The 14,806-nt window shown below is 36.4% G+C and overlaps 2 protein-coding genes across 6 annotated transcripts in view; one reads left to right on the plus strand and one right to left on the minus strand.

The window, feature by feature from the left end:
- The first annotated feature begins 115 nt into the window (after positions 1 to 115).
- On the plus strand, positions 116 to 10,217 carry LOC127522449 (protein disulfide isomerase CRELD1). 4 transcript variants are annotated; one of them, XM_051912436.1, is made up of 6 exons: positions 116 to 270; positions 2,750 to 3,011; positions 3,090 to 3,173; positions 3,312 to 3,407; positions 6,994 to 7,134; positions 8,217 to 10,217. In XM_051912436.1, exons 2-6 carry the CDS (start codon positions 2,843 to 2,845, stop codon positions 8,435 to 8,437), a joined length of 711 nt encoding a protein of 236 aa, XP_051768396.1. In that variant the 5' UTR covers positions 116 to 270; positions 2,750 to 2,842; the 3' UTR covers positions 8,438 to 10,217. The 4 variants fall into 4 exon arrangements, with proteins under 4 accessions (XP_051768396.1, XP_051768397.1, XP_051768394.1 ...); XM_051912437.1 differs by having other exon boundaries at positions 135 to 270; positions 2,783 to 3,011; XM_051912434.1 differs by lacking the exon at positions 116 to 270 and adding an exon at positions 313 to 725 and having other exon boundaries at positions 2,783 to 3,011.
- A 21-nt stretch (positions 10,218 to 10,238) lies between these two features.
- Positions 10,239 to 14,806, minus strand: part of erc2 (ELKS/RAB6-interacting/CAST family member 2) — a 64,462-nt gene continuing 59,894 nt past the window's right edge. For both annotated transcript variants that reach the window (XM_051912428.1, XM_051912427.1), the window contains 3 exons: positions 14,699 to 14,756; positions 14,384 to 14,574; positions 10,239 to 13,957 (listed from right to left, as the gene is read on the minus strand). In XM_051912428.1, coding sequence (XP_051768388.1) covers positions 14,730 to 14,756 — 27 coding nt within the window. In that variant the 3' untranslated portion in view covers positions 10,239 to 13,957; positions 14,384 to 14,574; positions 14,699 to 14,729. The remainder of the gene's footprint in view (positions 13,958 to 14,383; positions 14,575 to 14,698; positions 14,757 to 14,806) is intronic.

Here is a 14,806-nt window from a genome sequence, read left to right on the forward strand (position 1 = left end):
AGATTGGCCAACCCCAGTCGAATACAAACTTTGATAAGACTAGCAAAACATCAGGCTCGAAGTGACAATTAGAGTCTGTAATAAGAAGATAAGGAGGGGAACAGCATAAAAATATCGCACACCTGACCCGCTGCTAAAAATACACGCTGTTATTTGATAAGCGCAGTGTGTGGCGCGCGCGACGTCTTCAGCTGCTGCGCTGGTTTTGCGCGTCCATGACTGAAGAGAAGTTTAGAAACAGAGAAAAAGACGTGGTGACCCGAAAGTCAGGTATAATGGATCTAAACAGTAATTATTTCACTTTAACTATTTATTGTGTATTTTAAAAACCAGTCTTTCTCGGTGTTGTAAGTAAAAAAAAAAAATCCGGAATGACCCTGAAGCAGCACTTATCCGGCGTAGTCATGTGTTATGTGTTGTTTTTCTCCGCGCTGGGCAAACCATTTGTGCTTCTCATAGGAAGCTGTTAGTTTAGAGACTACTATGATGAAGACTTCTCTAAATATTCATGAGCCAACCCATCATCATGAAGGATTGTCACGTTACCTCTTTTATTTCATGAGCCAAGCTTTACCATTTTGAAGCACGGCTTCGCCATAGTAGCGTTTGTAATTAACCGTCAAACGGCACACAGAGAAAGATCTTTTGCGTCCTAAACCCGAAAACTGGAAATGAAAACTGGTTTTACGGACAGCCCAACCATCACTCTCGAGTCTCGCATGCTTGTGAGTATTTAAAATACGAATTCCATACATAACTCATCTAAAATTTTGCGTTTTGCCTATTGATTTCTTTTTGACGCTTTACAATATATGTAATTTTCCTGTTTAAGATTTTTGCGAATCTAAACAAATTTTGCAATTAAAAACTTTGTAGGCTATAACTTTATACTCACACTCCAAGTAGAATCTTTGTCTTAAATGCAAGTCAAGCACCAATATAAATGGGAATTTATACTTGTGTTTTGACAAATACTAATAAAATAAACTGAATTTAATAGAGTTAAACTAACTCAGTCTGAAAATAAACAAGAATGTTCAATGTACAGTAATAGAAATGTGAAATTAGAACATTTCCCTTAATTTAATTTAATTTTAATAAATATAATCCTTGAAAGAATTTAAAGAAAACTAAACAATTATCTAAAAAAACAAGGTCTAAAATCATAATTGATAAAAGCAGTAGCCTGTTTAATTTAACAAAGTTCTTTGGACAAGGCTTAAGCCTAGTCCCAGACTAAAATGCATGTTTAAAATTTGTCACAGTACCATTGTTTTGTCTCAAGATGCATACCAGTAATGTTTTTTTTTCTAAGGCACATTTATAAAAGCTATTTAAAGGGATAGTTCACCCAAAAATGAAATTTCTGTCGTTAAGTACTCACCCTCATGTCGTTCCAAACCCGTAAGACCATTGTTCATCTTCAGAACACAAATTAAGATATTTTTGATGAAATCCAATAGTTTTTTATCCCCATAGAAAGCAATGTAATTACTGTCATTCAAGGTCCAGAAAAGTAGGACATTGTTAAAATAGTCAACGTGACTACAGTGGTTCAACCTTAATGTTATGTTGAGAAAAAATTGTTAATGTTGAGAAGAAATTGTTTTATAACGTCACTATTTTTGTTTTGTTTTTGCGCACAAAAAGTATTCTCATTGTATTCTCGATGGTGAGTACTTAATGACAGAAATTTCATTTTTGGGTGAATTTACCCCATTTTTGGGTGAACTTACCCTTTAAAGTCCCCCTGTAGTCAATAATTTTATCACTTAAAACTCATCTTTTATCACCAAAATTACATATTTAAATGTTTTTTTTCTTGTGAAAAAAAAAACAAAAAAAAAATCTTAATGTCTTAAAATAGCTTGAATGTAACTCTACACCCTTGCCTCATTTAATATGGATCTATGAATATGATAATTAGCCCCACCTCCACTCACTTGCATGAGCTCAGACGAGATCCACTCGGCCAACTTACTGAGATAAACGCTGCATAATGGTATCGCTTTTTACAACGTTGGACACATAATGGTAATTAATAAGATTAGCGGATTGCTTGACTGCAATATCAAACAGCTAATAATGTGTTGCTAATGTTACACAAACCATGTTCACATTCACGAGTCAGACAGCTGCCTTCTAACAATTAATATTCTTAATAACGTTTTGAACAACTCAGAATGTCAATGGAGAAAGGCACATAGTTCATCATAACATTGTAATATGGATCATACACCCGCGATATTGCTAAATCTACCTGTTTTTCATATCAACAGAAAAATATACCGGGATAACCTTCTTTTGACTCACTTGCGTGGTCAGTTAATGATATGCTAAAGCCTGCCGGCACGTTGACAGTTACAAGGAAGTTTGTGATGTCAGAAATACCAGTGAATTCAGTGGTTTGAGACTGTCTTTGGTTTACTGCAGTTTTAAATAGAAAATACTCAGCAATGATGTTGAATAATAAATTTGCACATGGTTTGACTTAAAGCATATTAAAAACATAAACTTGATTTTCATCACAGGGGGAAATGTCCTAATTGAACTAAGGCCTAATCCTGGTTTAATCTAAGCCCTCTCTGTGAAACCAGGCCTATGAATTTTCAATAATATAACATACATAACAATTTAGTTGCTTCAGATAGAAGATCACACCTTAACATTGTTAAAAGTTCTTGTTGGTATTTGAAAATGAAATTAACTTTTTTGTCCTCAAGCAAATTCCTATTTTTAAAATCATCAGATGTCACGAGGAGTTTGAATTTTTCCATACCAGTTAGACTTTGTGGGGTTTCGAAGCACTCAACCGGAGGGTTGCACTAATGCGTGGAGAGTGATGTCACCCTCACGGATGTTCTTCCTGTCTGCTGTGCTCTGCGTTGCCCTTTTTCATCTCATTCTGGGTCAGAACTGCTCAGAGCACTGTAAAGCTTGTGGAGGGCCAGAGAAAGACCAATGTCTTCAGTGCCACACCGGATTCATCCTGCATGACAACTTGTGTGTGGGTAAGATGATCAACAAAGTGTACACTTCATTCACCTCATGCTCCACGTTTTCATGTTTCACTTCTTTTACGTTGACAGATATTGATGAATGTGGTACTGATTTGGATCGCTGTCCCGACAACACGTACTGCTTGAACACTCATGGCTCTTATGACTGCAAAGGTCAGTGGGATTTACCCTCAGAGGTATTTTATCACTAACACACATGGATTAACCATATGACACAGTTTACACAGTGTTGATAACACTGTTTTACTTTTATGATTTGTAGTATGAAATATTGCTTTATTATTTCTCCAGAATGTGATAAGGCCTGTATTGGCTGTATGGGTGGAGGAGCTGCCCGCTGTAAGAAATGTGCTCCTGGTTTCAGATCTTCAGGCATGAGATGCATAGGTGAGTTTTAGTCCATATAACTAATGTTGTTTTTCAGTCTTTGAAGTATAAAATATAACTAGGAGTATAAAATTAATAAAGGCTACTGACTACTACTAACTAACATCACGTCACTTTCAGACTTTTCAGACTTAAGGCGCAAACGTCTTTTCTTTCCTGTATATCCAAGTGAAACGGCTTCTCAAGCAAGAACAAATGTAGTGCCTGACTTGATTTTGGTTTATGGGGAATTGATGGATGGTTGTGGTTTGTTATTGGTGGATTTCATGTGAGTGACAGGTTGTCCCACCCTAGTGCCAGAAAACACATCATCAGAGAACAGAAAATGACTGCGTCCGAAATCACATCACCTACGTGCGTTATAGCTGCATATTTATACATGAGAATGCTTTGACGGCTGCCGGCGCATGATGCCTTAGGGAACGTCTGCCAAATGCCGATTCCACCAAGTGGTTAAAACGTATAATTTGTATTAATCAAAATGACATTTAACATTTAAAAACAGACATGTTCAAATTCCAAAGCTTGGAGAAGATAGGACTGACTTATTACAGATGATATTTTGACAATAGCTCCCTTCATGTATAGTCAAACCAAAAATTATTCAGATATTTTTTATATATTTTTACTAGTGGGTGCAGGACACTAGAGTTCATTTATGTAAGTGAGGATAGCAAAATAAAGTAAACTGTGATATTTTATACCCAAAAATTCTTCATACAGTGGACTACCAGTAAAATTGATAAAAATTTGGGACCAAAAATTATTCAGACACTTTGACCTGACCATGTTTTGCTTAAGTGTTATCTGACATAATTAAGATTAATTTTTTCTGACACAATTTAATTCTGAGATCTTGTCATATTTTATTATCATTTTTTAAACTATAGTGAATAAACTGTAATAATAAATGAAATGTTCAAGGTGTCTGAATACATTTTGGTTTGACTGTATGTACAGTACACAGTTATTTTCAGAACAATTACCATAAATTACCAAAAGGGTTTTTTTTTAATGTTCCAATGGTTGTAGTACTTTCCTATTGACCAGACTGACTTACTACAGGTGACATTGTGCCAATACCTCTCTTTATGTGTTGACAGCAAACAATTATTTTTTTATAAAAGGGTTTTTGGTGACTTTCTACAGGTGAATAATGCAAAATCTCACATGTAGTAAGCCAGTCTGGTCACTAGGAACGTACTACAACCATGACTGTAGCTGGCTATAAGGTCACTGAGGACCGGACCTCTGTTTATATAATAAGGGTTATGAATTAATTGCCTAATAAAGTAATAAACTCCATTTTAGTGCTGCAGGGATATTGCACAGCACCATCATTTGTTAATGGTCATAAAGTGTGAGATATAAGTAGCTAAACTAAACATTTCATAATTGACAGCTGTTTTAAGATAGAAATGTTAATCAACTGATAAAAATAATAAACTTCTGACTAATTTCGCCATTTTGAATTGAAAATAGACCTATATAATTTATGTAACATTCATATAATTTTAGTAACTGTCAATGTGAGGGGACAAGAAATCTAAAAGAAGCCATTTTTTATCATATTGGGCTTATGATTAATAATGAATGTGTACATATTGTGAATGAATTGACAAAGGTATTGACAAATAATCTACTGACCACTGATATGGTTTTAAAGGGTTAGTTCACCCAAAAATGAAAATAATGTCATTTATTACTCACCCTCATGGCGTTCCACACCCGTAAGACCTTCGTTAATCTTCGGAACACAAATTAAGATATTTTTGTTTAAATCCGATGGCTCAGTGAGGCCTGCGTAGCCAGCAATGACATTTCCTCTCTCAAGATCCATTAATGTACTAAAAACATATTTAAATCAGTTCATGTGAGTACAGTGGTTCAATATTAATATTATAAAGTGATGAGAATATTTTTGGTGCGCCAAAAAAACAAAGTAACGACTTATATAGTGATGGCCGATTTCAAAACACTGCTTCAGGAAGCTTCGGAGCATTTTGAATCAGCGTGTCGAATCGGCGGTTCGGAGCGCCAAAGTCACGTGATTTCAGCAGTTTGGCGGTTTGACACGCGATCCGAATCATGTTTCAATACGCTGATTCATTACGCTCCGAAGCTTCCTGAAGCAGTGTTTTGAAATCGGCCGTCACTATATAAGTCGTTATTTTGTTTTTTTGGCGCACCAAAAATATTCTCGTTGCTTTATAATATTAATATTGAATCACTGTACTCACATGAACTGATTTAAATATGTTTTTAGTACATTAATGGACCTTGAGAGAGGAAATATCATTGCTGGCTATGCAGGCCTCACTGAGCCATCGGATTTCAACAAAAATATCTTAATTTGTGTTCTGAAGATGAACGAAGGTTTTACGGGTGTGGAACGCCATGAGGGTGAGTAATAAATGACATTATTTTCATTTTTGGATGAACTAACCTTTTAAAGCTGTTTCTTATCCATTTTTTTGGCCTTCAGAAGTCTTAAAATGCACATATGCAGATTTTCTCAGGGGGAACACCCGAACCCCTCTAACTTGCTCAAATTTGGTACCACTGTGTCTGCCTTGGTGTCCTTCCACAACCTTTGGAAAATGGGGACACTTCTGGTGAGTTGCAGTAATTAAAATAAATAAATAAAATAAACTTGAAAATATCGTTCATTGCAATAAATTATTGAACATTTGTATTTTTGGACTGTGAGTGAACTTTGCAGACATTCCCTTTAGTTCCCTTTAGCCCTAGGCGAATAGGCAGCGAATATCAAACCTAAAACAAACTTTACTGTGCTCCCGGAGCGGTTGCTTTCCACTGAAAATGCAAAGTCAAATGCCGTTGCCCCCCCAGAAATATAGATGCCGTTGACCACCTAAATTTCCATAAACAAACAGAAGTTGTCCGTTTTGATTTCATGGTGACTTTAGAGGTGTTTGTGAACAGAAGCTTTGTGGCACAGTCAGAGAAAGCATGATATTCACTTCTGGAATGAGTCTAAAATGCTGCAGGCTGTAGAGAAAAGTTCAATTTATATATATATATATATTATATTATATATATATATATATATATATATATATAATATTATATATATAATTTTTTTTTTTTTTTTTTTTTTAAGTAATTTGAGAACAAACCTGAGAATTAATCCACAAGGTCTACAAAAGTTTGACATTTGAGATTCTTGTCAGCTGAATTCTGCAAACATTGGCTGTACAAACATTGTTGTAAATGTAAGAATAAAAATAACAGAATTTTGAATAAAGTTGAACTTCTAAGTACTTTCTATCTCTTTTTCCTTTTATAAATCCCATCTGCTTTGTTTGGCTGAATAATTGACATGGTATTTTATAGCAGGAGTAAATAATTTAAAATATATTATAGTATCAGTTTAGGTGTTTGCTACTGTTGTATATCAAGCTTGAAAAATGAATGAACAGAGAACGAATGACACAAATGAGTTCTTCTGCATGAAATGGTACCCTCTTGTGGCTATAAGAAGCATTTCCAGCAAGAATAATTCTATAATTGTCTAGCAGTTCTGTGTTTCAGAAATGACAGCTGTATTTTGTCTCTCCTGCAGATATAGATGAGTGCGGTGAGGAGGTGTTGGCCTGTCCTGGTGTCAATGTGTTCTGTGTGAATACAGAGGGGTCTTTTCACTGTCAGTGCGCAGGCGGATACACACGCACGGGTAACACCTGTGAGAGGAGCCACATGACAGGTCAGCTGGGACATCATTTGAGGCTCATACTCACAGATATCAAATAACAGAGATGTTATCTGTGTAATGTAATCAAGATACTATTATAGATTTATCCATATTTTGAATTAAACATTTCTGTTTTTGTTTTCAATTTTAGCTTTAGTCTTTTTTTCTATAGTTTTTATTCATTTTTATTTCAGTTTTAGTTTATTTTAGTACATCAAGTTAAAGTAATTGAAAATGAGAAAGGTTTAATGCTTTTTATAATTTATTGTTAAGTAACGAAAATATTTATGGTTTTAGCTTTAGTTAACTATAAAGCCTACTGTGTACTTCAAACACTGAACTAGATCTGTCCCAAAAGACCGAGGTTGCAGTTTCCTGTAACTCAGTGTATTGTGCTTGTTACATACTGTTAGAGAATTGATTCATGTTTGTGTTTATGAGTTGCTAAACCTGTACTACACGTAACTTCATTGTCTTGGGAGCCAACATGCTACTAAATGAAAGTAAATCTAAGGTTAAAAAATGCTGTACAAGCATTGTTCATTGTTAGTTCATTTTAACTAATGTAGTTAACTGATCACCAAAAATATATTTATAAAATATAAGTCACACTTTAGACTAGGGTAATAATATTAACTAACTATTAACTATGACTTTTGCCTCAATAAACACTTAATTACTGCTTATTAATAGTAAGGTAGGATTAAGGGATGTAGAATATGGTCATGCATTAATATGTGCTTTATAAGTACTAATAAACTGCCAATATCCTGGTAATATGCATGCTAATAAGCAACTAGTTAATAGTGAGAATTGGACTAAAGTGTTACCAAATATATATATTTAAAGAAAACATGAAACTGAACTTTCGTAACTTTATTAATACATTTTCCTGTGCACTTTCCACTTACGGTGCATAACTCATTAGTGCATCTTTTTCTTAAAAAATAAATAAATATATTTAATAAAGCAAATGTCTTCTGAAGTGATGTTTATTGATCTATATTCTTTTTCAACAACTGTTTTTGTGTAATTTAAACACTGCATTTGAACTGCATGATTCACTGATGTCATCTTCCGGTATCTTTTCTCAGCTTCTGCAGATAAGGGTCTTTTTGATGACATTCAGGAGGATGAAATCGAGGTTCTGCAGCAGATGTTCTTCGGTGTTGTTCTGTGCGCCTTGGCCACGTTGGCGGCTAAAGGGGACTTGGTGTTCACCTCCATCTTTATGGGGGCAGTGGCGGCCATGGCTGGATACTGGCTCTCTGATAAGAGCGACCGAGTGATAGATGCCATCTTGAAGGGGAGATAAATACAAAAGGGGCTTGAAAAGTTATTTGCAGTGATGTTTTCTACAAAGTCTGCTGCTTTTTGAGTTGGGCCATTTCTTATACAGTAAAATGACTATATGTTGACATCTAAATGGCACAAGGAAGTCAAAATGCTTTATGAAGCTGCTATAATCAACATCTTGTGTTAAAATAAAGCAATGAGCCACAAGAGGCCGTCCATTACAGTAATTTTACATTGCATAAGTGATGTTCTTACAGTAACACATGGCCTAAAGTGGCTTATTGCTTCTATAAAATTGCAGCAACAGCAAAAAAACAACAAAGTAGTTTTCATTCCACTCACTAGTTGTCTGTATCGGGAATATGATTTGGATGAACATGGGGCTGTATTAAGGGCCTCGAATCATGTATTTTATAAAATGTTGCTTAGAAAACGTCCTACATTTGATCCTACAATCATTTCTCTAATGTGCGTACATGTGATTCAGAGACCGAACGAATGCGCAAAAACGCCTCTCTTCCAGATGTGAAATCTATAAATCGCTAATGATCTCAGTAGACCCTCACTGCAGAACACGAGATCCAGATCCAGGGGGTGGAGATGGGTAGCTTTAGATCCAGGGGGTGGAGACGGGTAGGTTTAGGGATATATATAAAGTGGGAGGAGTTGGATCCAGATCCAGGGGGTGGATATGGGTAGGTTTAGATCCAGGGGGCGGAGACGGGTAGGTTTAGGGATATGTAAAGTGGGAGGAATTGGATCTGGAGCCAACCTCGCCCCCTGGATCTCGTGTTCTGCAGTGAGGACCAACTGATCTTGAAATAGTGCACAGCTGAATGGTTTCAGATCTCCGCCTTGTAAACGCTGCTTAATTAATATCATTAACATATAAAAGAGCAAAGTCCAAATCCTGCACTTGAGAATGGCGAGCGGCAAGAACTGCTTAATTTCCAAGTACCTGCAATACTCTGACTCTCTGCCACAAGGAAAAGTGTGTAGGCTATGTCTGCTTAGACCCTGACGCAGCACTAAGTACTTTTCCACGTCAAAGATTGTTTTTATAAATATGAGCATTGGCTTGGATTTTATCATAGGCCTACTACGCAAGTTCAAATCTGTGTGTATGCATGTTTTATAAATGAGGCCCCTGCTGTCATTTGTTATTGAATTGTTTGTGTTTAAGTAGCCTTCAGGTAGCAAACTAACAGTTTAGCCTACTAGCATAGCACTTTTCTTAACTGGTTAAGAAAAGTTTTGATTAGGTGTAACGTGATATAACACTGTTTTCGATCAGACTTTGAGGGCAAATTAATATAGTGAGCTGGTTTTTATGGCGCATTGTGGGAATTTTTGGGTGAATTGCTTATTGCAGTTGTATGAGAAACATGTCTACATAAGCTTAATACTAGCGTACTAAATGTACACTACTGTTCAAAGTTTGGAGTCTGTAAGATTTTGTTTTTTATGCTTACCAAGGTGGCATTTATTTGATCATTTATTTGATATAAATATTATAAAACATTATTACAATTTCAGTTTCCTTCAGAAATCGTTCTAATGTGCAGATTTGATAGTAAGACATGTTGAAAATAGCTGTGCTGGTTAATATTTATGTGGAAACTGTTATGTTTTTAAGAATAGAAAGTTCAAAAGAGTTCAATTTAATGTCCTTCCAAAAGAATAAAATAAAATCCTCACTGTCCCCAAACTTTTGAACAGTGGTGTATATGATATAAAATGTACTTTTATGAGGACACTGTAACACTCTTTGGACTTCAACTAATAAACTTTTATTTGTTTTTTAAATGAAACAGAGCATATCAGAAAGAAAGTCACTTTTATTTAATGGATATAAACAAGCTGACTGACACTCAAGAATAGTAGGGGCTACAACACATACAATAGCAAATATCAGGGAGGTTGAGGACTCTGAGTAAAGCCCAACAGGGTTTAAAAACATCGAACATGACACAGATTTCACACTGAATGCCCCAGTCACGCCTCCAAGGCTCTTGCACCGCTAACTTTCTGCAACACGCACGCAGCCACTCGCACCCTGTAACATTCTTATTTGCATACACAGACACAATCATGCAAGCATATCTCACACTCTTTTAGCGTCTCAGATCTGCACCCCGAAAACATGCGAACGCTTTTATTTTGTTGCACGGGCAATCCACTGGCAGTGGGCGGGAAGATATGGGTGAGGACACACCATTCTCAAACACATTACACCATCATGATGCCAATGCGTCTCATCCGTGACGACTGATGCACCATGGGAAAATGAACCCCATGTTCACACGGCATCATTCAGCATGCTGACACTCACATTGGACTTGTTTGCACTGCTGTACAGAAAAAGAAAAGTAAACTAATGTACAAATCTTACAGTCCCAAACTGACATATTCAAAAAAAGCATGAACCATAAAAAAACATAACAAATAAATATCTTAAAAAAGTAAAAACAATGTTTCTTAGAATTACTATTTCTTTTCTGGCATTTGTCACAGTGGTTTGTATCATCCAGAGGTTTGCATTTTTTTGACATCATGAAATAAAAGAAACAATGCAACTGGCACACAACAAATATAAATATAGAGAGAAATCTTAATTTTTTGTTCTCTTTATTTTGGACCTTTGCTCAAACCAGAGGTCCTTTGATATAGACCCTACAGGGCTGAAACTTCTTTCTTTAATTATTTATTTCTGCGTATAGAGATCTATTAGACCTGTCTTCACCACAGCCCAGAGTTGGCACATAATGTACATAATCATGCATCATTACCACATAAGTCAACATTTCTCTTTTTTTTCTTTGTTCTGTATAATATATCTCTTCCCAAGGCAGGAGATCACCCCCCTACTTCAAGTATTCAGTAGTAAAAGGTCCTGAAGGTGGAGGACTGCAATATGTCTCCAAGAAGGTAAAGTCTGACGTCTTTTTTTTTTTTTTTTTTTGTCCTCTTGCTTTGCCTAATAGTACAATTATAGACTTGCACAACAGACAGACAGGTAGACAGACAGACATAAATATTAGAATATCAGATCAAACACTTTTCTGGTGTTTGAAACTGGACTCAGAAACATCCAAGACGGAGCAGTATTCACACGGTGGACATATTCTGGATCTGTGTTCATCAACCACAATAGTTAAATGTTCAAGATAGCAACGTAGGAATATTCTAGAGCCGAGTGACAACGATGCGTTCATGTCATGGCAGAATTACCGGAAAGTTTCTGACTAGTAATTTTCAAGTTCAACTTACTCATTGTGACGCGTTCATAACAAACAAAACGTGAGCGACCTCAACAATTACCTTTAACTTACCATATAGTTTCGTCATTTTAAGTTGCAGAATGCACTTTTTTGTTCCTCAAGATTTGAGCATTCTAATAAAAATGAATTTCTGAGCCCAAAGAAACAAACATCTCAGAATAGAATCTTTTAATTGCGATAATTCCGGCAGTATGTGAACGTATCTTAAGGATGGCGTTACGGAACGTTCCAGAACAGAGACACGTGAGGTTCTGGAACTCTGAATAATGAGAACGTTAAACGCAACATGGAAGCACAAACAGGTCATTTTAACAGTCAGATCTTGGCTATATATATTTTGGGCTTTGCCAAAGTCCTAATGTAAACTCCACAACTACAGACAACAGCAGTGAGATGGTGACACATAAGATGATGCAAAACAACTGTTAACATATCAGCCATCTTAACGTAATCTTCCATTTGAACTATGTTGATGTTTCTTAAAGGGATAGTTCACCCCAAAATGAAAATTGTCATCATTTACTCACCCTCATGTCGTTCCAAACCTGTATGACTTACTTTCTTATGTGGAATACAAAAGAATCAATTTTGAATACATTTTGGTTCCCATTGAATCTAATGACAATACAATGGAAGTCAATGCAAATCGAAACAGTTTGGTTTTGTGTTCCACTGAAGAAAGTAATACAGGCTTGGAACAACATGAGGGTGAATAAATGATGATTTTCATTTTTTGGTGAACAATCCACCTTCACACTGACAGTGATAAAATTAGCCACAGTTCGCCAAGACTGCTGTTTTCTTTCAGCGTAAATTCAGCTTTACCCTCAAGTGCAAGTTTCAGTTCACTGCGCTGCAGGAGTTTTGCTCAGAACTCATTGCCGTTTGAATTTTTTTGTTCTTTTTGTGAGGTGCAACATATTCTATACAACGCTTTTTCTAGCTGAAGATCAAGAAATTCCAAACGTTCAGCAAAAGACTTTTTCGTTAGTTTTTTGCATAGACCCCAGTGCCAATATCTTGTAACGGGAGCAGTGCGAGGGCCAAACAGACAGTGATAACACACACAACTCAAACACACCGGAAAAGAAGTTTCCTTTGATTTCTGACACAATAGTCTGACCACAGTAGACACTTTATTTAGCTAGTATTTCTCTATCTATATATCTACTATCTATTTATAAATAGGCACTCGCCACCATGTTGAGACGTTACGAGAAATCTGCGGTAGCTCCGCCAGTACCTGGTGGGGCGGTTTGTTAAAGGAGATAGGACATTCCCTTTATGGGACACTCAGGTTGGACTGGCCTTGTCAACAGACATCTTGACTAAATTCATTTTGTGGGACATACAACTACAACCTGCAGCAGTTGCTTGGGAAACCATCTCAATTATCTTCCGATGATGGCGCCATGGATGTAGTAGGGAGTGTTACAGATCAGTTGATGTCCGAAATGATTGTAGCCATGGCTGTCTCCATCTCTTTTGGGCCTGAGCACCAGTTGAAGCACCATTAGAAACGTTCCCTGTTTTAAGGGGTGGAGGTGCATAGGTGCATGGGAGCTAACACGCAAACCAGGCTTGGAGTTTGGAGAGGAGCACAAGCAAAAAGAAAGGTGAGCATGGTGTATGTTATGTGCGTTATAATCAGTGAGACGAAATGAACTCTGCATAGAGTAGACTACCTCTGAGGTAACTCTAAAGACGCGACAGATACCACCTCTATAAGGTCCAATATACATTAAAGACCTACAATGGAGGCTAAATGTGGCACAGAAATAACATGCATATTTAAACCTAAGTGCATATATGTGTAGCACATATAATAAAACCTAAACAATTGAAGGCAGGCAACAGTTGCCCTTTTAAGATTTCAACTGCAAATGCAGATGTGCTTGTAAAACAAAAAAGGTTAAAAATTAAGTTAATAGGATGGTATTATTTTACATTGGATTTTCACATAAAAAGCAGAGAAATGACTGACAGAGTCAAGGCTTGAATGAGTGCAAGCTGACTTGTTGCCTCATTGAAGAGGTGGAGCTAGATCAGAGTGGGCGGGGCAATTTGGAGAAGGGGAGGGGCCAGCCTGATGCACGCACTGGTCGCATGTGGAAACCAGACAACAAGAAGCAGCTGCAGTGTCTCATTTTGATTTGAGCATTGAGAGTCTTCAAGGCAAATGTCTTTAGAAAAAGGGACTGCACCAGGAAGTGACTGTTTGTTCAGTCCAGACTCCCATTTATACTTTTTTTAATCATCTGAAAAAACAACAACAAAATGGAATAATTATATTTAAGAGAATGTCATTTAGAAGTCTTCTGCTCACCAAGGCTGCATTTATTTGATCAAAAATACAGTAAAAACTAATAAAAAATTTTAGAAAATATTCTTATATATCAAAATATTGTTCTATTTTTGTTCTAATTTATTCTTCTGATGGCAAAGCTGAATTTTCAGCATCATTTCTCAAGTCTTCAGTGTCACATGATCCTTCAGAAATCATTCTAATATTCTGATTTGCTGCTCAAGAAACATTTCTTATTATCAATTTGTGCTGTCATTTTTGATCAACTGAATGCGCCCTTGCTGAATGTAATCTTACGGACCACAAACTTTTGAATGGTAGTGTATGATATGAAATTTGTAAATGAAATGCTTTTATTTCGCACAGTCACAATATTTACCTGCTCAGGTGGTCTTCTCCAGCTTTGGCCCTCCCACTCACACTAATGCTCCGCCTCTTTCCTTAATGCATGGAAATAAATGGCCCCATCCAAAAGAGTGAATCTGATTGTAGGTAAAGACTGGCCAAGTGAACAATGTAGAATTTCATCTGAATGGCATGGCTGTGCTCCTCCATTAGTGACTGAATTATCTGAGAACATGAGGAGGAACATAAAAAGAGAAAAAGAAGCATCAACCTATTGTTTGGTAAAACAACTTTATCCACAAAATCTCACTTTAAACCAGAAAACTGACATCAATCATCAAGATCTCACCCCATAAAACAACATCATAGCTTTGGTATGGTTATGCCCAAATTCCTTCTTCATCATCCTTTGAGCCCAACATATATCCAGAGGTCAGCATGAAATGAGGAGAATTAG

Source organism: Ctenopharyngodon idella, chromosome 11 (genome assembly GCF_019924925.1).
Source record: "Ctenopharyngodon idella isolate HZGC_01 chromosome 11, HZGC01, whole genome shotgun sequence".
Classification (NCBI taxonomy): Eukaryota; Metazoa; Chordata; class Actinopteri; order Cypriniformes; family Xenocyprididae; genus Ctenopharyngodon; species Ctenopharyngodon idella.

Coding starts and splice junctions, on each gene's coding strand:
- LOC127522449 (XM_051912434.1), top strand. CDS start 672: ATGAAAACTGGTTTTACGGACAGCCCAACCATCACTCTCGAGTCTCGC. Junction 3,408..6,993: donor TTCAGGCATGAGATGCATAG/GTGAGTTTTAGT, acceptor TCTCTCCTGCAG/ATATAGATGAGTGCGGTGAG. Junction 7,135..8,216: donor TGAGAGGAGCCACATGACAG/GTCAGCTGGGAC, acceptor ATCTTTTCTCAG/CTTCTGCAGATAAGGGTCTT.